This window comes from Phyllostomus hastatus, unplaced genomic scaffold (genome assembly GCF_019186645.2).
Source record: "Phyllostomus hastatus isolate PE091 unplaced genomic scaffold, TTU_PhHast_1.1 phas_contig_40, whole genome shotgun sequence".
Classification (NCBI taxonomy): Eukaryota; Metazoa; Chordata; class Mammalia; order Chiroptera; family Phyllostomidae; genus Phyllostomus; species Phyllostomus hastatus.
In genome coordinates this window covers 97,207,392-97,233,617 of record NW_025333872.1, presented here as the reverse complement: position 1 = coordinate 97,233,617, position 26,226 = coordinate 97,207,392, and the positions used below count along the sequence as shown (strand labels likewise).

Below are 26,226 nucleotides of genomic sequence, written 5' to 3'. Positions count from 1 at the left end.
GACAGCCGCGCGAGGACGCACTGCTACAGGACACAGTGTAAAATTAGTTCTCCTCCGTAAACGAATTATCCAGCTCCCTGTGACTCCATCTCCATTTCTCCTATTATCTGGACCTTCCCCAGGGCTGATTTAAATGCCACGGCACCCTGCTTTAGGAAAGCAAAAACTGACAGACTGGTGGTGTGCCAGCAGCACGCAAGTAGTTGGGAGGAGCAGTTCTTAACCAGAATTTTAGAGTAACCAGGTCTGACACCCTTCCCAGTGGGGTAAGTCTCTCTTCAAAGTCTGCCTTGGAAGTCAGCACTTTATCGTTCCAGTCGGTTAGGTGGATTTGCTCACAGGTAAGTACTATTCTCATCTCCACTTTCCAGTTAGGAAACTGAGATTGGAGGATTAAGCACTTGCCCAAAGATCACGTACCTTGTGAGTCAAGACCCAAGGCAGGCCCGGCCCCAAGAGTCGCGTTCCTGCACTCACACCACACTGCTCGAGAAGTGGTCCCGGCACGGAGAAAAGCAGTGGCAGCCGAAATGATAGCAGCCGTAAAAGAGAATCGGAAAAAGATGAGGAAGCGGGTAGAAACTGAAGATATGGATAGACAGAAGGAGAAAGAGAAGGGTCTACACACACACACACACACACACGAATAAAGGAAAGAGTATAACGTAAAGCAAACCTACAAGGCCCGTCAGTTGAGACTCGCATTTAAGACCCACCAGGAACGTGCTGCGGCCCTCCAACAAGTCACTGCAGTTTCCCACGGTCTATGTTTCTGCGCTCTATACCTAAACACCTGAGCCTGGTAGGAAAAAAGAGTATTTCCCTGAATAACAAACAGTCACAAACTGTTTGGCACCTAAGAGTCTGCTGCTATTCTGTTCTGTCTCCCCAGGGCGTGAGGCGGGAGCCAGCAGTAGGAGGTGGCTCCCGCGTGAACAGACTAGGGGCTGGAGGGGACTGACAGATGAGGCGGCGTGTCCTGGGATGTGAACGCCAGAACCCGAACAGTACGCAAAGCAATTTTTAAAGAGAAGGAATGACAAAGTTCTGTGGTTTCATCTGGTTCTATAGCAGGAAAGACCAAGCTAGGGAAAACTATATTCTAGATATGTAAACCCTCACTTTAATTATTTTGAAGGAAAGAAGAATTAAAGTGGCAAAACCATGGATGTATGCTTTTCACTCTGATGACATGTAATGTTGACGGATCTGACACTTAAAAAAATAAAATATACGCAGCTGTCCCCCTCAAGGATTTTTCCCCCAAACCTTAATCTTCAGACTCCTAATCTCATCTCTGTATTAGACTGATATGTTTAGCAATGCCTCTGATTATCCAGGCAAATGGTTCTGTTTTTCTTGCTCAAGGTACTTCATGTACTCAAAAACTTCTCAAAAACACAGGCCAATGAAGAGTTGTGGATTTTAGAGCAGCCACATTGAGGGTTAAAGATAGACACATTACCATTCAAATTAGAAAATTGTTCCTTGAAACCAATGTGTATTTTTCCCTTAGAAAATTCATAATGAATGTAATTTCTAAAAACAAAGTTCTGTCTTCACCAAGGCCTGCATTGACAGGAACAAGGAGAATATTAAGGACTTAAACCAAAATCTAAAAAATAGTCTTATTTCAAACAACATTCCACCACCACCATCACACTGGAAAATGAGTGAAATCTTGTCATTAAGAGAGGACTCTCTCCCGAACAGCAGTTTAAAAATCAAGCATGCTTAGGAAGACTGAGTACAGCACGCTTTACAACCTGCAGTTAGGTCGTTTCACAGGCAACAGAAGAATACACTGTTCATCAGAGTCCTACAGCACACACTTTGTTCAAAAGCAGGCAACTGTGTAAGAGACCATGAATCTCTTGAAACCAGCCCAATTCGCAGCCACCCGAGGCAGTAGTAGTAACCTTTGTAAGAGGTACATCAGAATAAAAACATCAAAAAGTTAACCCACTTTCAGGTGGTCAGTATTACATGAGCAAGCTTTGAAAGAAGCCTACCATACGTCCCGCACAGTGTATATGTCTTTTCTCATGTGAAAAGTGGACCCTTTAAGTCAAGCAAGGTACTAACAGTCCACAGACCACCACCTTCCTCAAAGCTGTGAAGATAATTGAATGTAACGTACACACAGAAGAGGGCGACTCAAGACAAGAGAAAAACTGACTCTCCTTTGTCTCTGTCCACAACTAACCTAAATGATCAGTACATATCAGGTAAAATTTCACCTCTAAGGAAATTTTAAAAGCTGCTAACTAGCTGGCTGATCTGTGACGAGGAACAGAGAAACAAAGTGCTGAAGTGCAGTTTTTGAAAGGAAAAAAACTATCTGTAGTACCTTGGTCTGCTTCCATTTCTTCGTCTAGAAAATAGATTTGTTTCTAGCTCACACAGGATTGCTGTCAAGATTCAATTAAGATAATGAATATATATATATACATATATATATCTGATACATATACATAGGTGTGTCCCTATCATCAACGATGATTGTGATGTAAAATGATGTAGTCTGAAAACTCTGTATCCTGACAAATATGTCTAAAAGATACTATCTGTTGATCTGATGAATATTAGCTACCTAAAATTTTTAATTATTCCTTTCTCAGAATCTATAAGCATAAAAGATACTTAGAAAGGATACCCACAAATAACCACTGTTTGCAAACATAAATTTGTCATAAGTAGCAAAGTGGAGGTAGATGTAACAAAGATACAGCTTAATTTTTCCAACAAATTTTTATAAAGTTCCTCTTCAAATATTCAATTAAGAAAACCTTACAAACTACTCAAATGTAAACCCCACAGTGCATTCTGCTTATTAAAAATGACTCTTAAACACCCGAGGCAAATATTCTCTATAGCACTCCACACGACACATTATTTAAAAATGGGAAGAGCTTTTGGCTCCAGGATGTGACCTGTTTTGGTTTAACCGCTTTCCTAGAGTTTAATTTTTAGCCTCAAATGAGTAACTTCGGGGAAGAAAGTTGGGGAGAATATTCTGGCTTATAGTGTATATTTGCATAACTACAATTCAATACCTCAGGACAGTTATCTACACAAAAATACCAGAAAGGATCACATCTTTCACTGTCACCTTCAAACTGCACGATTACCGTGAACATTCCCACTGCTTTGTTCCACTCTGCCAGTCCTGTAAACTTGAGCTACTTCAGCGATGTGACTGTTCAAACATGATTTTAAAACCCTTCCAGAACAACTCAAAAGCTTAGATACGTCAGGTGTTTCAGACTCTGGCATAAACAATCTTGAACTCAACTGTAGCTACTTTCAACAGAGTAATAGATTTGGATGTGAATTTAAGCATATCACTAAAAAAAATAATAAAAAGGAAAAAAGCCCCCTTTAAAAAGTAAACCACCAGCTGCATCTATAGGAACTGAATTTAGTTTAGTGTCAGTTTATAAACAACTATACTTGGCCTGCTACAAAAAAGTAGCAAAGTTTCAATGAAGTATTACATACATGCATGTGTATACACACACAAATGCAATACTTATGTCATTAATATGTGCAATACATACATAATACTATTTGTTATAGGAAATATATTAACATTAAGATTAATAGATTATATATGTTCATATTTATGTATATTCCATATACCTTATTCTTGCTTTATTATATGTGTTAAAATACATGAAACTATTTTTTCTGAAATTGAAAATAAGGTTTTCCACATTCTAATTTACTGAATGAGGAGCACTGCAATTAAGATTTAAGTATACTTTATTTCTCTCACAAAGGCTTAGTTAGCATAAAGAATATTTATCTCTGGATTCTATTTCTGAATTGGTTAACTTTCCACAGCTCACACAAGTCAAATAAACAAAATGACCAAGCAACTAATCCCTGGTAAGGGAATAGAGGAGTTGATTTATTTTAAACTTTGAAAATTTCAGAGATGACTAACATTCTAATTCATCTTAAACATCAGGTGTTAAGCTTACTTCTCCTATGGCTATACTATGACCAATCTAGCACTTAAAAGTAATTTAAATGAAATTACTTTTAATGACAAAGATACAATTACTGGTACACACCATATTTTGCTGTGGATAATGTGCTCCCATGTATAATGCAAATCCACATTTTGTGCACATTACACATGGCAAAATACGATTATTATACCCATGGTATATATTCATTATACCTATGTATAATGCACATCCTTATTTTTTCCTCAAAAATTTGGGCAAAAAAGTAAATATTATACATGGCAAAATATAGTAGTTTAACAAAAAAAATAATACTCCTATTTCTTCTTAGTTTTCATACCTGCAGTCTCATGCACAACCTCAATAAATTATTTCCGAAATACAGAGAATTTGAAAAACGTTTTTCTTCCTTCTGTTCTTTCTCAGCCACCAAATAATAAATTCCCAATTTACTTTAAAACTAAACACCCCTATAATCCTACACTTAAGAACACAGACTTAGTACTACACTCTTCCTGTGTAACGTGCTCTGCTGCTCGGAAGATCGTTTATCACATCATGGTTGCGTATCCAAGCAAAACCTAATAACCTCCTAGAAATAACCCTTCATTTCCCTTAGAACCCAGTCGTTTCAATAAGTGTACCAAGAAATATCATTTGTATGTTTTACAGTAGCACTTTCACATTCTGAACAGCATCCTCAGACAGGTCTCACAAACGATGTCTCTAAACCCTGACGTCTGTTAACAAGCATGTGTATCACTGGGGGAAAGTGCACTTCAAAATACATGCTACGATAGATCAAGATTCAGAGTTAAATACTCTAAATACTGTACACATTAGGTCAAGGGTTAGGTTATTCATAAGAGTCGACAGGCTCCTGTCAGTTAGACTTAATTGTCAGTTAGACTTAAAAGTAACGAAGTCCAGATTTCCCATAATAGAAATTCTACCATTCTGTGTCTACATTTTATAAATTGTTTAGATACAATGTGAAACAGTGAAGACTGATGGTTTCACAGACCTTCTATCAACTGACTATTACTTACAAACCCAGTGTATGTTGCATCCTTTAAGATTGTGGTCCATGACATACATGGCAGAGGTATGAACTACACAGCATGTGACCATAAATGTATTAAATGGATCTCAATTCTTTAGGCAAATCATGTGCTGAAATATAAAAAGGCAGCAATATTTTAGATATTTAATAAAACACAAAAATGTATGCATTAAATGCTTTACATGCAAACCATAAACAACTTTAAACTACCTCTAGCTCCTAAACAGAACATTCAAGTGTCATTCATCTGAACTAAGCAGGCCAAGCCAAAGATCCTGTGATTCCTGTGTTCTGCTCCTCAGTGTCTAAACGGGTGGGTAAATTTAAAGCCTCTTCTCTCAAGAGTTGCTTTATAGGCAATTTTCTCCCAGTATCAAGGTCTGCAATTTCCATTTGGCTGCCAGTTTGCGATTAAATTCATCACCTTTATTATAAAAATGTGCTTTACTCCATGGCCTGCTGCACAAGAACTATAAGGAAAACATTTTTCATTGCTAACGGCAAAATCATTCCAGGGCAACCACCACATCCACTCAGACATTAGCTTCCTCACCCTGATATAGTAGCCTATATCACTCACAGGAAACCTGCAGCAACTCTGTAGCCCGCAGACACTGAATTCTACAGAAATGCCATGCTTCAAGGTGGTTTTCTTCTTGAGAAAATGCAACCAAACTCCTGATTTTTGTACTGAGTTTTATTGTGAATGAACGAACTAACCACAAGATAAAAGATGTCAACATACAGAATATTTCCAAATTTTAATTAAGATGACAAAATAATTTCCAAGTGTTGGATAATTATCTTTCATTCCATTATTTAAAAGTTCATGGTTTGTTTTGTAGCTTATCTTTCACTATCAGGGCAAACAGACAATGGTAAAAGGTAAATAATCATAAAGTATGTTTGTATTTATGTAACACTTCTTCCTTACTTTACCTTCTTAGGAAGTCCCAACGTGTTACACTGCATAAGGTTCAGAGGAAAGAAAAAAGAAAATAAATACTTCCCAAATAAACAGCATTAAAGCTAGCCACCATGACCTATGTAGGATAATGAAATAACTCAGTTGTGAGATGTAGGTTTATTGAAGATTATCTATACAACATTTACTTGTATAAACTTGGCCTACATGCTAAAAGTTCAAAAACCTCCTATGTTTAAGTAAACTTGATAGCATTCATTTTAGAATTTACGGGGTGGGGGGGGGGGGACCAGAACTAAATTTCTCATTTAGCAAAGCCTGTAGTCAGAGAAGTGATCAGATTATGCAACGTAACGCGTGAACCTAGGAGTGTTCCTCTCCCTGCAGGGGGACCAGTGGTCCCTCCCACCGCGCCCTGCGAGTGCCTCTCTGGCGGTGCCTCTCGCGCGTGCCCGTCCCAGCAGCTGAAGCACCAGACAGCTTCCGACCTCATCTCTCTCCGAAACACCGCATGGCTCCTGAAGGATGGAACCAAATCTGCTCATCTCTGTGCCCCAGCACCTGGCAAAGTGCTCGATTTCTAAATAACGCTTGTTGAAACCTAAAGTACAGCAGGATCAACATCAGTTTTGATAAAACCACATAGGTTACAACCCATTAAATCTGTAATATTAGTCACAACCAGCATTTTTAAATGGAAGAAAATATTAGATTACATCATAGGTAATACGAATATTATTTCATGAAACTTCCACTTTCAGCTATTTAATTATATAACTATATGTCTTTGTACATAATATATATCTCTTCATAGACAGCATTTTAAAAACATAAGATACATACCTTTTCTGGTTCATATTTATACCATTTTTCTAGTCCGTATTTATACTTCAGGATACACATCCTTATTATTCAATAAGTAATATTGTCCAAGACTCTCTTGATTCTCAAAATCAAAGACTTACACTACCAGAATCCTCTTAATGATCACTACTTGTTCCAATACTTTTACTCTTTCCCTCTTCTCAGGCTCTAAGCTATCTGCCTTTAAATATCAATAAATAAGCTAACTAAAAATCTACTATTCAAATTTGAACAAGCTAAGACATGGTAACATGGTGTTACCATGTAACAAAATTAAAATGCTGTTCTGGCATAACCTATTATGTTCAACTAATATATTTCGATAGAAAATCAAAGGCGTTTGTTAGTCCTTGAGTAATACTGAAATGCGAAAAATCACAGTCTCATACATCTTACCACCACGTAAAAGAAATTTTCCTATCACCTAAAAACAAACCTAGGATATTCTAACTCAGACCTTACTTTCATCTTTGCTAATGACTGTCTTTCTCTTACAGGATCCATTTATCCCTCCACTATCTGCTCCTTGTCATATTTCCTTTTATTCACGATTTACAAAAGAACAGCCGAGCACCCCCCCCCCGCCCCCCCAGTTCAACCGCCCTTCGCAATTTAGGTAAGCCGACAGCAGCCGGGGGTCTACAACCTGCAGGGCACACCAACACCCGCGCTGGTCTACCAAAGAGGATCTAACAAACGGGGTATTTAGGAGACAAGTGGCTTTTCCCTTTGCCTATCTTTTTCTTAGTCTTTTATCACATTACTGGCAAATGACCCGGATCGACAAGGAAGCGGGGCAGTGAGGAGGGAAGCGAACAGTTCCCGCTAACAAAAGGGCTGTCGAGTATTTGTGGTGGAGAATGTGGGCGTGAGAGTTCTGATGTGAAGGACACTGAGCTGTCCCTGGACCTAGCCCCAGCCTGCTGGGAAGTGTTAATGGAGCGCCCCATGGCCTGGGGGAGAGCCCTTTGTCTTTGACTTCCATCAGTTTAGTGATAATATCACTCTTCGCATTAGACAGTTTTTTTGATTTGGAATAAAAGGTAAGAATACCGTGGCTAGATATTTCAAGCAGTTAAGTAAAATTTAAATAGTGAGGACTACTCACATCACAAGGTGGCCACATCTCACAAACTATCAGTCACAACATAACCCTCCAGAGAAGGGGTCAGGCCCAAAGGTGCTCTGGGCAGCTAGGACTCCATCACATTCAGATTTACCTCTGTCACCAGAGCCAAAGGAGCCCCCATTCCTGAGACGGGCTGTTTCCACCCCAGAAAACTGCCCCGGGGCTTTGCAAATAAACTGCATTTACACATACAAAGAAAGGAGGGAACTGTGATCTCCAGCGTCCATACCAGATGTAAAATCTCAGAATTATAAGGTTTTTTTCCTTGAACAATAACAAAATTTTTGGTAAGAATCCCTTGGGTCTTTCAGGTCAAATGCTCCTCTACCATCTACCCTGTACTTCCTGCTTTTTAAAGGCTGCTGCAAACTAAATGTCAAAACATAATTTTATTACATGACTAAGTAACAGCTATCGACTACTGCAATCTAACAAATGTAAATATTTTCCTTTTCAAAATTTGATAATTCCTCTTCACCTTACTATTCCCTAGTTTAAAAAATTTAGGCTTAAGCCAATCATATGTTAGAACATGAACATATTTTCCTATCCATATGTATTTTAAAGTATGTTTCAATTTGATGTTTAAGGTGTTTGGATTCTACATAAATTTTCTTTAGTGAATTACATTTTAAAACAGCAAGTTCCAATTTTTATGTAAATAATAAACACATTGAATTAAACAAAATTTACTACTGTAACCATTTGCCCCAACTATTATATAATTAAAACCAAAAAGGGCACTTTTTCTTGCTTCCTTTCAGATGAAATTTGAAATAAACCCAATCTAAATGAAATGTTATTACTTTTTAAAGGGATACTTTGATGTGACTTGAACCAGCATTCTCTGCCAAAACTAAAATTCTCAAATAATCACTTAACCCCTCCCTGCCCCTAGGAGCCACAGCTCTTCATAATCCTTTCTAACATTTCCCACAGTGTTTCCTCAGCCCACTAGCTCCAAAAAGAAAAGGAAAAAGGCATTCCTTTACCAAATAATTTCAGAAGGAGCTCAGTTAAACCGAGTTAGCTCTTCCTAGATATTTAACCTGTCAACACACGTTGATTTCACAAAAGGCAATTGCAGCACTTGGGCTACAGAACCCTTCTGTTCTCAGACCACCTAGGGGCCAACAGTGATTGCATGGAGCAGTTTGCAAACATGTCCCTAAGGCCTCCCTCAACTCAAGAGTTAAAGTAGCCAATCTTCAATCCCTCCCAGCAAACTGCCGTCTTTCAAGCCATTAGAGCAAAGTAGAAAGAGAGGATGATGACAGGCAGGCACAGGGCTAGACCATGCATGCCAGACCCCACTGACCAAGACATGCAGCAACTCACTCACTAATGCAGATGTCCCTCTTCTTCCATACACCTAAAACCAACACACCACCAGATACACGTGCAGGAAAGAACTAAAATAAACGGCGTCATAGAGAATTGAGTAAATCCAGCTGTACTAGTGAAACAGAATAGAGAGCCAGAGTAAGTACAGAGATTTTTTTCAATAGTTAAAATAGAAATTAAGTAGCAAAATACAGGGGGTTGGGGAGTCAAGAAAAATATCTGAAAATAGTAAGCATAACAGTCTGTCACATTTATATGGACTAAACAGAAACAGGGAGGCAGGTTAAAAATGGGAAAACTGAAAGAAAGATATAAATGACTCTCCCGTTATCAATAGAACAGCCAGGCACTTAAAGCTTTCTACAGCAGAGAATTTCCTTCTCCTACCTGAAATGTACTCACACTGAAAGGTACTGTTCCCCATGTCCAGAACACGATTCCCTTAACTTTTCTCCTCTTGGATCCCATCCCATCTACCCCCTTTAAGAGCCAGGTGAAATTTTACCTTTCCTGAAACATTCCATAACCTCTCCAGCCTAAAGTGATCTCTAGAACCAGTCTTCAGCCCTCTCTGGGTATGTTTACATTACTTATATTACTTTTCTTTGTGTACTATCCACCACTCAGACAACTCAAAAGTGGGAAGTGAGTCTGAAGCTTTGTTGTATTTCACAGCATGTATTCAAACATTTGCAAACAGTATAAGAAATTTCAAGTAAGTATGCTAAGTCATAGAAAACTAATGTGAAGTATGCAATAAACATTACTCAAAAATTGCATGTCACATAATAGTAATCACCCTACTGGAATGCAGCACAGAATGCTGATACACAATTAACTGCACTACAAAAGTAAAAGAACTTGGTATTCACAGGGCCTAGTTATGATACTTAGTAACTGAAGGCTTTGTCAACAGTGAGTAATAAAGTTCTGAAACCATTTCTTATCATACAAGCTTCCAGAAAGCAAAGTGACATGTCCAACAGAGAACAGTTAAGCAAATTATAACTCTGTAAGATAAACTATGTTATCACAAAAACTATATTGTCAAACAATAGGGAATGGCAGGGGAAAATGTTCATAATGTAATTTATTAAAAAAAACAAACAAACACAAAGATAGTAGTACAACAGAATCCAAACTTTGTTATCCATAAGTAGAGGAAAGGAAAATCAACTAGGAAAAAATTCACCAAAATGTAAAGAGTGATTATCACCGAATTACAGGTGATTTTCATTTTTCAACTGATATATTTTGGCATTTTTCCAAGAAGAATACTTAAGAAAATAAAATAAATGTGCATACCTCTTTATTACAACTTATTTTAAATGATTTCTAGAAAGAATTTAAACTTCTCGTAAACTCTCAAACAACTGTAAGAAACAACCTTAAAAAATATATACACAAAATGGGCCTTTCCTAATAATCCCTGAAAAAAAAAAAGTAATCCACATTAAAGTTCAAAGATAATATGATACACTTCTCCGCTCTCACCATCACCTTTCCCAGGATTCAGAGACCACAAATCATGCTACTGCCAAAGATGAATTGAAAATGTTTACATCTTTAATGCAAAGTAAAACCACAATGAGATACCACTTCAAACTGGTGAGAATGACCATCACATAAACAAAACAACAAGTGCTGGCGAGGTTGTGGAGAAAAGGGAACCCTAGAACACTACTGGCGGGAATGCAGACTGGTGCAGCCACTGTGGAAAACAGTTTGGAATTTCCTCAAGAAACTAAAACCAGAACTGCCTTTTGACCCAGCGATTCCACTGCTGGGATTGTACCTTAAGAACCCTGAAACACCAATTCAAAAGAACCTGCGCACCCCAATGTTCATAGCAGCACAATTTACAATAGCCAAGTGCTGGAAACAGCCGAAGTGCCCATTAGTCAACAAGTGGATCAAAAAACTGTGGTACATTTACACAATGGAATACTGCGCAGCAGAGAGAAAGGAGCTCCTACCCTTCACGACAGCATGGATGGCAAGTATTATGGCGGTGAAAGACAAATACCATAGGATCTCACCTATAAGGAAGGGGAACCTAATCAACAAAATAAGCAAGCAAACAAAACAGAACCAGAGACATGGAAATAAAGAACAATCTGACAGTGACCAGAGGGGAAGGAGGAGGGGCATAACAGGGAAAGGAGGGGAAGGGTCAAGGAGTATGTATAAAGGACCCAGGGACAAGGACAAGCGGGAGAGGGAGGATAGAATATGGGGGTGGCAGGGGGAGCAATGGGAGGAAATGGGGACAACTGTAATAGAACAATTTTAAAAAACGTTTTTTAAAAGAAAATGTTTGCATCTTCAACTTTCTGCATTTTAGTTAACAACAAAAAAGAAAATGAACTGGTGGAGAGGGCACAGTCCTGCAAAGGAATCACAGAAATCTCTTCATCCCTGGTCCTCTACGGATAAGCAAAAAGGACACACTAGTATTAGAGGTCTGTCTGGAAAAAGTCCAGCCATTGTTAACTTAACAAGAATGGTTTGTGCAACATCAATGCAACCTGGCAGTCAAGGAGAGTGGACTGGAAAGCACATGCCTGAAGAATGATGACTTCACTATACTAGGCAGCGGGGGTGGTAGACGCTGCTGAGTGTGCATGTGTACTGTGTGGCTGTCACATTCAAAATGACTGAGCGAGTAGAGCAACAAATCTGCGTCCAATTTTGTGTTAAGCTTGAACATTCCTCCATAGAAACTATTCGTATGACTTAGAAGGCCGTAGCTATGGGAAACTGGTGATTGGCAGCTTCATCACCACAATGTGCCGGCTCACGCATCACATCTTGTGCAGAGTACTTTGGCAAAACAGCAAATGACCCAGGTGACTGAGCTGCCCTACAGCCCAGATTTGGTGCCCTGTGACTTCTGGCTTTTCCCAAAACTGAAATCATCTTTGAAGGGAAAAAAATTTCACAACATCGACGAGTTTCAGGAAAATATGACCGGGCAGCTGATGGCTATTGGGAGAACTATGTAGGGTCCCAATACTTTGAAGGGGGCTGAGGCGTCACTGTCCTATAAACAATGTTTCTTGCATCTTCTACCTTCTTCAATAAATGTCTCTACTTTTCATACTGCGTGGCTGGATACCTTCTGGACAGACCTTGTATATTCTTCTCCCACATCTGAGTTCAATTCCAAGTAATTGAAAGAAAAGGGGCATTTAACAACTGACTTCCAATTTAAAAAGCTTAACTAGAAAAATATAATTTAAATGTGTTATTAACAAAAACACATACTTCCAGATCATATCTAGGAAGGAACTTCAGTAAGCAATTTTTCCAACAACTCTGTATGACATATTTTGAAGCAAATTATATAGTATTTACTTAACTAAAACAAAACTGACAAGGGATGCTATAAACTATGATAAAGAGAGATAAGATTACCTTTTTACTGCTGATAATATTTTATTACTATAATAAAACTATAATCCCCAAAAGAGCTTACTCACTCTTCAGATAACATATAATGACTAAACTATGGCACACATTTTTGTTTGACTTGCATTATTAGAAATCAACCATCTGGTTTAAGACTTTAGAAATGCAGAGATAATACACAAATAGAAGACCTTTAAACATACTAGACTCAGTCCCTGCCAAAACAAACAAAACCCTCAAACTTAGCGTAAAGACAGAAAAAATATTTCAGAAAAAAATGCTGTAATCAATTTGATGTCCTAAACCAGTTATATGTTATATAGTCAACATACTAACATGTGGTCTCTTAAAAACACAAGTTCTTTAAAGACCTATCACAACTGACTTACATGCCACCCCAAATACGAAAGTAAGTAACAGCCATTAGTCATATTCCTAATCAACTCTTCTCTTATAGTTTAAAAGAGAAAAAAATTCCTATTCTAGCAAAAGGGTTATTTCTCAACACATTTTAATCACTAAACACTGTCTTTTGTGTACTAATATCTCCATCTGCTGGAACATAACTTCCTTACTATCAAAAGTTCTTAAGGACAAAAACTTTGTAATAGAGATTTTGCAACTACCTAGAAATAAAATTCTAGTACTTAATTTCTACCTAAAGATTTTCTCTTACCTCATTGAACTTTAAAAGCTTTAACAGCTATAATTATTTTTCTACCAATATTCTTCAGAAGAATTCATTAATTAAAACAATTTGCCTGTTTTCTTCTTCTACCCTTCATGCTTAAAATATAAAGCACTAGTCTAAACAGACCGAATTCTTATAAATTAGCCACCTTTATGTATTTCTTCTAATTTCTGCTAGACATGGGGTAAAAGCAGTCAGTATAACAACAAAAGAATTTAGCCAATAAGTGACATTATCATAAGGCCAATAACAAAATTTGGTAAAAAATAAATACTTACTATAGATAAAGGGCAAAAAAAGAAAAAAAACTGTTACCAAATTAGAAGAACAAGAAGTCACTGGCCATATCTGTAATTTGTAATGTGTCTAAAATGCATTTTTAAAAGTTAAAACATATTCAGTATTTTTACTGTTATTAGTAATATTATTATGCAAGCATTTTCTTTATATTGTGGGGTAAACCAAATAAGTAATACTGTCACTGTCAGAAATCATATTATTTTGGCTATTAGCAGAAAAAAAGATATGATTATAGTATAAAATATGTTAAAATTGAATTGAAAATAGAAACATGAGTTCATGAATTTTAAAATTGATACTGTCTAGCACTGTCCACAGAAAATGCCTAGAAGTAACCTCACCCTGACAGCCAGAAACACGTTGGCCAATTCTAGCTGTGAGGCAGAGAAGATACAAGATGAGTTTGGGACATCCAGCTGTTTCAGAGAGTAAAGATTTCAAAGACACAGAAGCCAGTTAGACTACTGTTGGCCAAAGTTCTGCCATTTTAAATCAAAAAGAATAACCATAGTTGACTTAAATACAGTAAGTCTATGAAAATCCATGAAGCCCATAATGATGATCATGAAAGAGAAAGAAAAAATTCATTAGTCACCATTTGAGGCAGCTAGCAAACCAACCAACAATTAGTAAGAATAAGCATCTATCTGGCTTTTCCACTAGGAAATTATTTCAGGCTAGCAATATGTTCCCTGCTGGTGAAAGAAAGCTTTACCCTTTAAAGAATATCTAACTTTACAGTGTATCACCTATGATGCAATACCAGAACCTATTCGTTCCTTTAGACCTAACTTCCCAAGTACTGGAATACACAGAGCATAAAGAAACAAGTCCAATGACGAGGAAGTTGTGTCAATATCGATGAGAGAGAGAGGTATGGTTCTAGATTTAAAGTCTTAAAAACCAGATTCAGTGAGTGGTTCTGAGCCAGATTCTGGCCGGGACAAGAGAGTTACACTATAGGGGCAACTACATAAATCTGAACATCACCTCGTTACTACCCCACACGTAGGATTAATCCATTTTGTGTTGTGATGTTACTATGTAAGAAAATGTTAGTCTTTAAAGATATATAAACATTTAGAGATGGAATGTCAAGATATTTCTAATTTACTTAAAATAACTAACAAAAGTAAATATAATTCAAGTAAGAAAAATGGATTATGAGTACAGTATATAATGTAGTATAAAGTTCTCAAGAAGTCCACATTGTACTTTATAACACACAGATTTCACAATAGATAAGTGAGGTTAGGACAAAATTTTCTCCAAGTCAAACTAATTTAAGAATTCGTAAAATCAGAAACCAAGAGTTTCTTCAAGTCTCCCTAATGCAGAGAAATAAAAGCTCAATTCTAAGTAACCAAAAACTGAGCTGACAGCTGAACAAACGAGCCCCACATGTTCTCAGTGACACAGGACGAACACAGTCCCTTGTGGGCAAGAAAAAAACGTGTTTATTTTTAGTTAAAACACGTTTCTGTAAAAAACTGTAAAGAGTTTAAACCTAAAATACAGAAAGCTCAAAATATGAATATATTTTTGTTAAACATTACTCTGTCTTAGTCTCCACACCGCGCCCAGCGTCTGCCTCCAGGAGCCCGGCAGTCCGTGCTGGCGCAGGCAGGCCCGCACTCTGGCTGGCGCGCTCCCCGGGTCGCCGCAGCACCCGGACACAGCCCAGCCTCCGGCGGCTCCTTCCCACACTCGGAAGAACATGCGAACCATCCACCCCGGCACTCAGGGCCCATGACAGCACAACCCTACCCCAGTTTCCCAGCCCTACTCTTAACTCTCGCTGCTTCCCCACGTGCACTCGCCATCCAACAAACTTAAATCTACCCACAGTTCCTGAAAGGTTTTTCCGTTTCCCATCACCACTGTCTTGACACTGCTACACTTTCCCTTGTCCTAGAACGTCCTCACCCTCCCATTACCTCATTAAATCCTACTAAGCATTAATACCAACTCGGGTTCCACTTCTCAGAACAGCCTTCCCAGAAACTTTAGCTCAAAGTGATTTCTGAACTATCAAAATGCCTGTAGTGAGCGATTCTCCTACACATACGGATAAATAACCTTCCTCTTTTTTTCTTCTCCATTCTCCATAAGCGGCTTTGTTTGTCTGATGGTCAGTCCTATCAAAAACAACATAAAATTACTGACAAAGTTAGATGACACTACCTTCGAGTCTGAGAAACTTTTCTGCATGTAGTCCTCCAACGTCTGAGTGCTCTGATTTGAGGTTGGCGTGGCAGTCGCAGAGCTCAGATCTGCCATCCAAGATAACCGAACTAATTAGCTAACTGCAAAGTCATGATTAGATCCCAGGTCTACTAGCCAAAGAACTCTTACCACTTCGAAACACGGCCTCATCAGCACGTGAACAGAAACAGAACGCATCTAGAACGCATCTCCATCTTCTGCTGGCACACATGTACACACCCTCCAAACTGACACCTGAGTACCTGGCGTCACGACGTGAGCATCGCTGCAACAGTAGTGGTAGCAATCACAACAGTACGGGATTAGGTACAGACATTTTCATTTCTTACAAGTTTTATTCCCCTGACATCATGGGCACCAATTCTAACAGAGGGATACAATTACTGTCATATAGCACGCAAAGAACTGTAATTTATATTTAATTGTTTTGAATATGTAATGCTTGAGAGAAGAGGTCCATGTTCCAGATGTGGGCATGAGGAGTGGGATGCACTGGCTACTCAGGGCAGCTCCTACTTCCACTCAACTCCGCATCACCCACCTCCCAGCCGTCGCTCTTCAGAGCTGCCACCTGATAAAACCACTGGGCAACTGCCACCCATACTCATCTAAGCTGATGCAAACACAAATCCCTGACTTGCATCGCCTCTAGCAATCAGTGTTAAACCTCCACATTAAATTTTCCAGTCAGAATGTTACCTTTCCCCTTGTGTAGTTAATTAAATAGTTATTGTAGTAATAACAACAGCAACAATGCTAAATGCATGCTAGACTTATTCGTACCATATTATTTAAAGAGCAAAAGCTCTATCCTTTGGTTACTAAGAACTTTAAGCGAATGATTTGACATCCTCTGTGAGGAGGGGCCCAAAAAAACAGAATCAATTTATAAAAAATGGTGTATTTATTCTGTTTAAACTTCAGTCACCTTCAAAGTACTCTCCATTTCATGCAATACACCTATCACGAGGTTTTTTCCACTGCTCAAAACAGTTTTTGAACTCCTCGATTTTGATGCCTTTTAGTGCTTCTGCCATGTCGGCAAAATATTTCCCTTTGAGGTCTTTTTTCATCCGGGGAAATGAAAAAAAAAAAACACCAGCTAGGGCGAGATCCGTGACAGGTTAGGGCATGGGGCGGGGCGGGGCGGGGCGGGGGCGTCATGCTGTTTTTAGTCAAAGACTGCTGAACACTCCGGCATGATGTGGGCAGGTGAGCTTGTAAATCACCCATCATGAAATGGGCAAACACATTGAAAGGGTCCTCAAAAAAAATTCACTGAAGCCAAACACAGCCTCTCACAACAACACCAGCTGGTCCTCTGCTACACATGGGTTCCTAGAACGCTCACCTAGCGGGGTAAGTCTGTAGTACAAGGGGCCTGCCCTCCAGAAGATAATTCCAGCTTTTGGTAGCTCCCTGCCTTCATAAAAATACCTTTACTTTCTCACTTCTACCCTCTTAACTATCATAAAGATATACCACTTAGAAATTCTAATCCAAGACTTTGACCAGCATTTGCGCAAGCCCTACATAGCGTACAATTAATAAAACCCCCAATTGCACGTTCACAAGCTCAGATCACAGCAGTTTTTAGCACGTGGAACTCCTCTGGGATTTTCCTCCCCAGTTTCACTTACAGAGTGGCAGGCAGAGTCACAGAACGGATCAGAAGATATAACTGAGCTCTGATACTATCTCGTCTTGTGATCTGGATAAGCCACAACCTCCCTAGACCTCAGTCTCGGTATCTGTGAAATGAGGATAACATCCCTAGACTCTCTCGATACCCTGCAGCTCTGAAATTCCATGAGCTGATATTACTTTAATTTTCCTTACATTTTAAAAAGATATCTTTTGTACTTATTTAGTTTTTTCATATATACCTCTCTTCAACTACTCTTTGTACAACACTTTTGAGACAACAAGATATTAGGTATGACATTAAGGTCATGAAAAGAGGTTTCATATAAAAAATATCTAAGCTTGATTTCCACCATGTGTTTTCCTACTTCTCTTAAATGTAGTCACTATTTGTGTATTACATATTTTTGTCAACTTCCCTATAATTTTTATCTGTTAAGTTAGCCCAAAAGCCAAGGGTTTCCCTGATAATTTGCAACTGAGCCGGATCATGGCCTTACCACAACCCGTCCTGCACTTAATCCAGAAGCAGGACAGACTCTCTCCCTTTTCCACTGCTGGTACATAATCATTCCAGTCCTCGGCCATAAAGAATTCTTCACCTCCAAAACCTACCCTGTTTGGAAACTTCACCTCCCCCTGCACCCACTCCCAAGGATCTCAAGGCCAGCTAGACTGCACACCCACCGCATGTCTCCCTTCACACACATGCGTGCTTGCACACATGTATATGCTCACACGCACCCTTTCCTTATTACAACGGCCACATAACATGGGTCCACTTTTGCATTTTGTTGTTTTTCTGACTCCTCAACACGCTTCAGAAGCATCCAAACTAACAAATTCTGCTTTATTGTAAATAATGTGATAGAAATGTTACAGAAAACTGATTCAATTCAGCAACCTCAAAATTTAATTTAATGTATAGGTTAGAATCAATATATGAGGCAACATTACAATCACGAACAAAATTTTGTTTATTTTAAGATTTAATAGGATTGCTGGATTTTCAAACTAGAACTTCTGCTTCAGGAAACTGAAAATACCATAAGAACATTAAGTACCAACATTTGCTTGTTAACTATAAGAATTCTGGACAAATCACTTATCTAGTGCAAGCTATATTGTTAAAAGCTCATGACATTTATTTTAAAACACTGTGAAGACTAAAGCAGAAACGCAGACTCCTTTCCAGAGGGTTAAGTTTCAGTTAACTGAAAATTTCAATTTATTTTCTAAGTAATGGCACTGTTTTGAATTAGCTTGAAACACCTGTGTTTAAAAAAATTGCTCTTTGTGTTAAATCACCATAACTGCCACATAAGTTTATACTTGGCTTTCTTCTAACTAAAACCATTCAAATATTCTTTTTTGCTCTGAACACACACCACAGCAGTGCTCAGAGACAAGCACCCTTCCCATCTACCGTGCAGCGCACAGAGCGGCAGACCTCCGTGCTGGCTGGACGCTGGCACTCGCGAGCAGGTGGCCGGGGGAAGGCTCACCTGCGTGACTCCATCAACACCCACACTTTCAAGAGCTGTGATGGGCACCGAGAGCTCTCCCCTGCTGAAGAACGCCACACTCTGGATGAGGACTGGCTAGACACTACTGCTTAAGTGATTTATCTAGTTCTTACTCACACCAGTGGTACTAAAAGTAAAATTAAGATTAAGCTCCTTGAGGGCAAGCACTGCAAATAATAGTGTAAGTTTCTAAAAATACCATTTTTAAGGGAAAAATGTACTTTTCATAATTGCCCGAAACCATCACCAATTGTTATACACCTTGCTTAATCCAGTACTTTGGAGAAACTAGAAACCAAATAAAGAATACAAAGTGTCAACCTATTTATTAGTTCAACAATATCTCACAGCGTACACATGCCATGTTATGACGTGGGCACCCTCAAGAGACTAATCCTAACAGGGCAGACAGACATACAACAACAGTGTTAAGCGTGATGACCACACAGACAGCAATACCCAGTGCAGACCTGGGTTGTATTTACAGCCGAAGGGAATCACAGTTTTGTCATCCCGCGGCTGCCTTGGGGAACACAACACTCCACAGCCTCCTGGGCGCAAGAGACTCAGACAGAGAAACCCGCTCCAGGAAGGGAGTCCGTAGGGTGCGGCCTTCGCCTGCACTGAGTTCAGGGTGGGCGGCAGGGGCCTGTTCTCTGGACACCCCGGGGCCAGCAGGGCTCCGCCCGCCCTGTGTGCGTAGCTCTCCCTCCGCTACCTGTGAGCCACCTACTCTCCCGCCTGAAATCTAAGACCCCAACCGCCCCCTCCTTTTCTCCTTTGTCCAAAGTGTCTCCCAATTCCAAGTATGTATCACGATGCTGCCGCGCTGTTGTTGGAATTTTCATACTTATGGGAATTCCCTGAGTATGTATTAAAAATCTGATTTTCTCCTGGTAATCTGTCCCTTAGTTTGATTATGAGCCCAGCTAGAATTCAGAAGGTGAGAGGAACAGTATTATTATTATTTTAGCTCCCCCCAGTCAAATTTAATAAAACTAACAAAACAAACTGTACTCACTATGAAAAGTTTGATGCTATTTTTGCTGTCTGATAAATGAAAATAAAGCACAAAAATCTTGCTCAGACATCCAACAATGTAGCTACTTTGGGCCGCAAAACTGAAATGTTAATTTTTAAAAGAGGTATAAGCATTCCCTAAAAGTTCTCAGTAAGGAAAAATACTCTACTGCACTTTAAATTCACACTGAACTGTCTTAATGTCAAAAAAGATGGGTCCAAGGAACTACATCCTGTCAATCACGTAAATAAAATATTGGCACGCAGTTCCATCTATGACGTCACGACACGGGCCCACGCACCACCCTCATCCACTGGCCCTCAAACAGATCCTGGGCACCTTCCCATCGCTAGCGCACGGACAGCAGAAAGTTGCTCAGTGGGCTGTTTTTAAGTTATCAACAAACAAGACGTAGCATTTTCCATCTCCAACAGAGAAAGTAAAGTTTACTTGTAGGTACACCATAAGTCAAAGAAATTGTATTAACTACATGGAACTTTTCAAGTATGTTAAAATGTAGTCCCATTCCAGTCAGATTATAAAAAGCTGCCCCTATGATCAAACTGGTATAATTCTTTAAAGCAAACAAACAAACAAAAAAAAAGCCAAAACACAAAGCAAAACCAAAACCTTACATATCTAAGTAAGCTGTCCTCAAAGAAAAGTAGTATCTGAATCATGCCCCATACAGACAAGGTCAAACAGAGGGGTGGGGGTCAGCCCCCTCGGATCTTTGGTTGCAGCAATCTATTTCCCTTAAAAAGCACACCAAAACCTTTTGTTCTTAGGGAAAATGGTGCACTTCAATCAGCTCCAGGACAGTGGCCTCATGAGCAGCTAACAACAGAAATATATGTGGAAAAAAAAAACAAAAAACATTTAAATAGTCAAGGTACCTTGTTTTCACTGGTATCCTCAAAGCCATTTAAGAAAAGGTGCTCATACCAAACACACTAGCAAACGCTATTAGCAAAGAGACCTATCTCTAGAAACTCAATTGCATTACATCCTTGGGAGTACAGTTTTTACTACAAAACATACAAACTGGAGAAAGTGAAGAAAAAGGAGTCACCTTCTACCTCCTAGTATCTAAATATGTACGCTGACTGTGGGGAAATTAAGCTTCAGAAGTACAGAGTGAATGCTGAGTAACTGACCTAAGATCCAGACTATTTCCATTGTTACCGTGTGCCACTGGGACCCCTCCTGGGCGAGGAGCGACAAGGATAATGGAAAGAACCACCAGTTGTGAATACTGGCTTCCTTCTTACTACTACTAACTCAAAGGCTTGTGCATAAATGAAAAATCTTTGCTCCTAAAAAACACGTTAAAAAAAATACACAAAGATTAATTGTTTTAACTTAGGTAAAAGCTACTTATCACAGATATCGATTATTGTCAGCAGTCTTTCAGGAAAGAAAACCCTAAAATTGTAATAAATGTATATAGCGAGAAGCCTCTCAATACTAACAAACAGCCACTTAATTTTCAAACTCCCGGTAATTGCAGACAAGCAAGATTTCTCAAAAAATAATTTTTGAAGGATTAGAAAACTGAAGTATTAGAATACAGTCAACAATGAATGTGCAGTAAGTGGAAATAAACATCAACTCGGAAAAATGTTAACTAGCAAAGCGGGTTTTAATTTAAAATATCCCCCCCCCCCCCATTTTTAAGGAACAGCAGAGTAAATTGAGGTCAAAAAGAAAATATATTATCTCCCACCAAAAAAAGGCCAGGAGAAAATTCAAATGCGTTTTTCAAACCAGTAATGCAGAATCTAATGTGACATATTTGCTCACTTATGCTAAGCCACACACTAATTTTTCAGATATTCACAATAAAAAGATCTGGGCTGGCCTTCTTCATAAACCATACTATGCATCTGTTAATTTTCATTATCATCAGTTTTAGCCTCCTCTCTGCCTAAAAAATAAAAACTCAAAATCTGATTTTAAAATCTCTACCTTTCCATTTTCCTTTATTTTGGATTTTCAAGTCAAATTGATTGCATTTTTTTCAAAAAAATTCTTCTCAATTCTAAATTGCAATACTTCATAAAAACAGTGTTTTCATTCGAGTACTATTGTTGCTTAGGTTTCCTTTTCATGACACAGGTTTAAAAAAAAGAAACCTTATAACTACTCTTTCCTATGCATGATTCCAAAGTTCAATTGAAAACTTCTGCCTAAAGAAAGCAGTTTAAGGCTGTAAGACTTTGGTTTTATCTTCAATCACCTCTATCTTCAATGAAAGATTCTCAAGTATCGGTATTATCCATGGAAGTTACATCCTTTATACCGACTGTTCCAACCTAGAATGTACTAACAACTTTGGAAAACCTCCAGGTTGACGTTCAGCGGGAGGAAAGTCTAACAACCATTCCGCCTCCCTCTACCCACCCCCACAAAAGTCAGTCAGTCCACAGTCAAAATGCAGGCTAAAGGTTAACCTGAAATGGCATTAAAATACTCATCTAAAGCATTCAGGCATTACAGACTAAGAAAATCTAGAACAGCTAAATCTCAAATTTGTAACTAGCCAAATAAAAATTCTCAAACTGACAAGCAAAAATTTTTACACTAACTCTTGAAAAATATTTTAAAACAGAATTTCAAGAATACAATACACTCAAAATTTCTGTTAATAGAAATTTTGGTTATCATGACTAAACCATAACTAACCATCATTTGGTTAAATAGTTATCAATAAATACATCCACTGCAACTAAGTACAGTATCTTAACTTGATTAAAAAAGTCACTAACATTTACAGTTTTATCTAAATATAAAAAGAATTTTTCAGTAAATCCTATGGACAAAGGAAAATGTAATTCCTAGCCACAGAAGTGATGATTAATTTGTTTTGGACAATGACAAGCCACAAAGGGGCAGAGCACAACTTGCCAAATTTCAGAATTAAATAATCTGGCACAGAAAAACAAAATGATGTACTTCAGAAACCAATTTTTTTCTTCAGTCAAATTAAGTTTATAATAAGGCTAACAATTACAGGAAGCAGCTTATCCCACACGAAGGAACAGCCCCTTTTCCTGCCTGTTTGTACTGATTAAAAAAAAATATCGAACTTCCTAGTCATTTTATGCTGTCCATTTTAAAGATCCTGGCTACCGTACAGAAGCCCTCTTTATGCTGGGTAGTTGAAAAAGCTAAAACAGGGTAGACTAACACTAATGAAATAAAAAACATTAAGATGTGTGTGTGTGTGTGTGTATACACTATTTAGAATGTATCACCCTCAACTAGCTTTCCCCCTGCACTTAAACCACAGAGAAATAAACAAACGTTTGTTAGAGATAATGACATAATTGGAATTCTAGATTTGGAAAATTAAAATGATCGAAGCTAAAGGTTAAAAACTTTCTAACAGAGAACCAACACCAAATTATCATTTAGAGATTTTAAATCAACGTAGTATAACAGCATTTTAGAACCGATAAGAAAAACTTAAATTTACTTTTTAAAAATAATATGCATAAGATGAAAATATTTCCAAACTTGTGTTTCTCTCATGCCATTTGATTGAATTCAACGTTTTAATTCAAAGAACGCATTTTAACTCTAATCCTAAATGTCGTCATGACCTATTTTCAGTATAAAGGATTCCTTCTAAACAGCTGTTCTTAAAGGGGGAAAAAAACCCAAATTTTTACTAATACTACTAAAACTCTTCACCGAAATATACCCAGTAGAAAATAACAGCACCTTCTTAAATGTGATAAAATTGTCCCAAATTTTAAAGAAAATACTTTCAATGTTTGTAAATACATGTATGGACACGAAATGACAGATGAAATGCTCTATGATTTAAGTTTCAACTAAATTTAATACAGGTGAGGCTACTTGGTACGTTACACATTTTGCTCCAAACGTTTCTATTTTAAAAACAATAACTGGCGCCCCTTAGCGCTCACATTTGGAAATGCCCGGCTCAAGAGTTCCAGCATTTTTTTTTTTTTTTTTTGACATTCCAGAAAGTTTTGTGCCTCCACAATCTTTCAAAGGCCAACACAAACAGGAGCGGCAGAACCCCCTTAAAGGGGCAGCTCGGGTGTCGCCGGGCGCGGCCGGCGGCCCGGCCGCCCAACAGCAGCCGGGAGCCCGTTCCGGGGCGGTCGCGGCTGCGGTCGTCGCCGCGGGCGGAGACCGAGCTCGGCAGGACCGGCTCTGCACTTCTGAAATTGTTTCTGCGACTTTGCCGACCGCACGGCTCCCGGGAGTCTTCTCGAACCACCTCTCGCCACTGGAACGCTTCCGGTCTTTTGTTCCTCAGTGACATTCCAGCTCTCCCAAGCCTCGGGTTTCTTTTGCCCGGCTCCCCCGTCCACATTCTTGTGAAAAACCTAAAGTGCACTGTTCGCCTCTAAAACACACACTTTCCCGTTTGATCGGAACGGTCCTCCGCCGCCGCCGGACGGAAAGAGAACCCCGGCCGCTCCGCGTTCACAGCCGACTCCGGCCGGTCCTCCGGCCCCCGCGGCGCCCGCGGCGTTCCCCGCCGCCCGCGAGGACGGCGCCGGGCCGCTGCCCCGGGACTCGGCCGAACCCCGGGCGGGCCGGCCGCCGGCCGATCTCGCCGCGCTGCGCGCCCACAGCTGCCCGCCGGGCGGGCCGCTCGGCCGAGCGCCCGGGCCCCCGGGCGGCCGCGGCGGCGGCGGCGGCGTCCGGGCAGCCCTCCGCCGAAGTTCCCAGAAGTCGGGCCGCGCGCGGCGCCGGCCTCGCGGTATTTCGCGCTCGCCCCCCGCCCCCCCCCGGGAAGTTAGGCTCCCAAACAGTTCTCGCTTCCCCAAACAAAAGGACACAAAGTGCTTTCCGCTGTCATGTTGTGCTCGCCTTCGGCCACGGCCGCGTTACTTTCGCTCTCCGGTGGAACCCCTCCAAGTGGGCCGCCCCACGCGGCTCCCCTCGAGTGTGCCCGAGCTCCACCAACTCCCACAAAGCACAGCCCCCGGACCCGCGCGGGGGGCCCTCCCGCCTCCCCGGGGGAGCCCCCCGAGAGCGGCCCGCGCCGGTGTCCTTCAGGCGCCCGGGGCGCGGGCCGGGCTCCTCCGGGGAGGCCCGCGGAGCTCACCCTGCAGCCTCGCCAGCGCACCCGCCCGGGCGGCGCGAGGTGCGGGGTCCCGGGTCCCGGGTCCCGGGTCCCGGGTGCGGGGCGCGTCCCGCCCGCCCGCGGCGCCCCGCGAGCCCGTCTCCGCGCCCTCTCCCCGCGCCCCGCCCCGGCCTCCCGGTCCCCGCGGGCCGCGACCTCCCCGCCCTCCCCGCGCGCCGGCGGGCGTCGGGTCCCGGGAGCGGGCCGCGGGGGCCGGGGCGGCGACTCACCTTCGTCCAGCAGCCGCTCTAGGTGGTTGAAGATCCCGCAGAAGTTGGGCAGGCTGCTCATGAGCTTCTTGTCGTTCATCAGCTGCATCAGGTAATCTGGGGTGGGCTTCGGCTTCTCCTTCGTTTCCATTTCCCCGACCATATTCCAGGCTCCGCAGCTCACTCCGCCCGCCGCCGCCGCCGCCGCCGCCGCCGGAGAGGGAGGGAGGGGCGGGGAGCCCCGGCTGCCGGCCGCTCGGGACTCGGCGTCCCGCTCCGCTTCGCTCCCGCGCCGGGCGGCCGGACCGCGCGCCCTCCCCGCCCCCGCAGGCACTTTCCGCCGCGGCTCCGCGGCCGCCGGCTCGGCGCGTCCCTCTCGAGGCCGGCGGGGGAGGCGGGTCTCCGCGGGCCGAGTGCGAGCGCGGGCCGCTGGGCGCCGGACGAGGAGGAGCCGAACCGCCTCTCGCTCGATCGCTCTCTCCGCCGGTCGCGCCCGCTCAGCCGCCGCCGCCGCCGCCTGCGCCGCGGGCTCGGGGTCTCTCTGGGATGGTCCCCGCCGCGGCCGCCTCTGCCGCTGCCGCTGCCGCCGCCGCCGCCGCGCTCTGACTCCGCTCCTCCTCTTCCTCCTCCTCCTCGCCGCCGCCTCCTCCTCCTCACTCACTTGGCGGCGGAGTTCGCCTCAGTTCAGGCGGCGCTGCCAGCGGCGGCGGCGGGGGAGGGGCGGCGGGCGGGGAGGGCCGGGGGCGGGCGGCGGGCGGGGCCGCGCAGGGCGGCCGTTAGCGGGGCGGG

The 26,226-nt window shown here is 41.3% G+C and overlaps 1 protein-coding gene across 7 annotated transcripts in view; it reads right to left on the bottom strand.

Moving 5' to 3' along the window:
* Positions 1 to 26,100, bottom strand: part of QKI (QKI, KH domain containing RNA binding) — a 140,096-nt gene extending 113,996 nt beyond the window's left edge. For 4 of the 7 annotated variants that reach the window (XR_006786113.1, XM_045842673.1, XM_045842674.1 and 1 more), the window contains exon 1: positions 25,459 to 25,736. Coding sequence is in view for 6 of the 7 variants with exons in the window: in XM_045842673.1 (XP_045698629.1) it covers positions 25,459 to 25,600 (142 nt within the window). In the remaining variant the exon portion in view is untranslated. Of the gene's footprint in view, positions 1 to 25,458 lie in introns of all 7 variants that reach the window. The other 3 variants (XM_045842676.1, XM_045842677.1, XM_045842679.1) reach the window with 2 other exon arrangements.
* Positions 26,101 to 26,226: the final 126 nt, after the last annotated feature.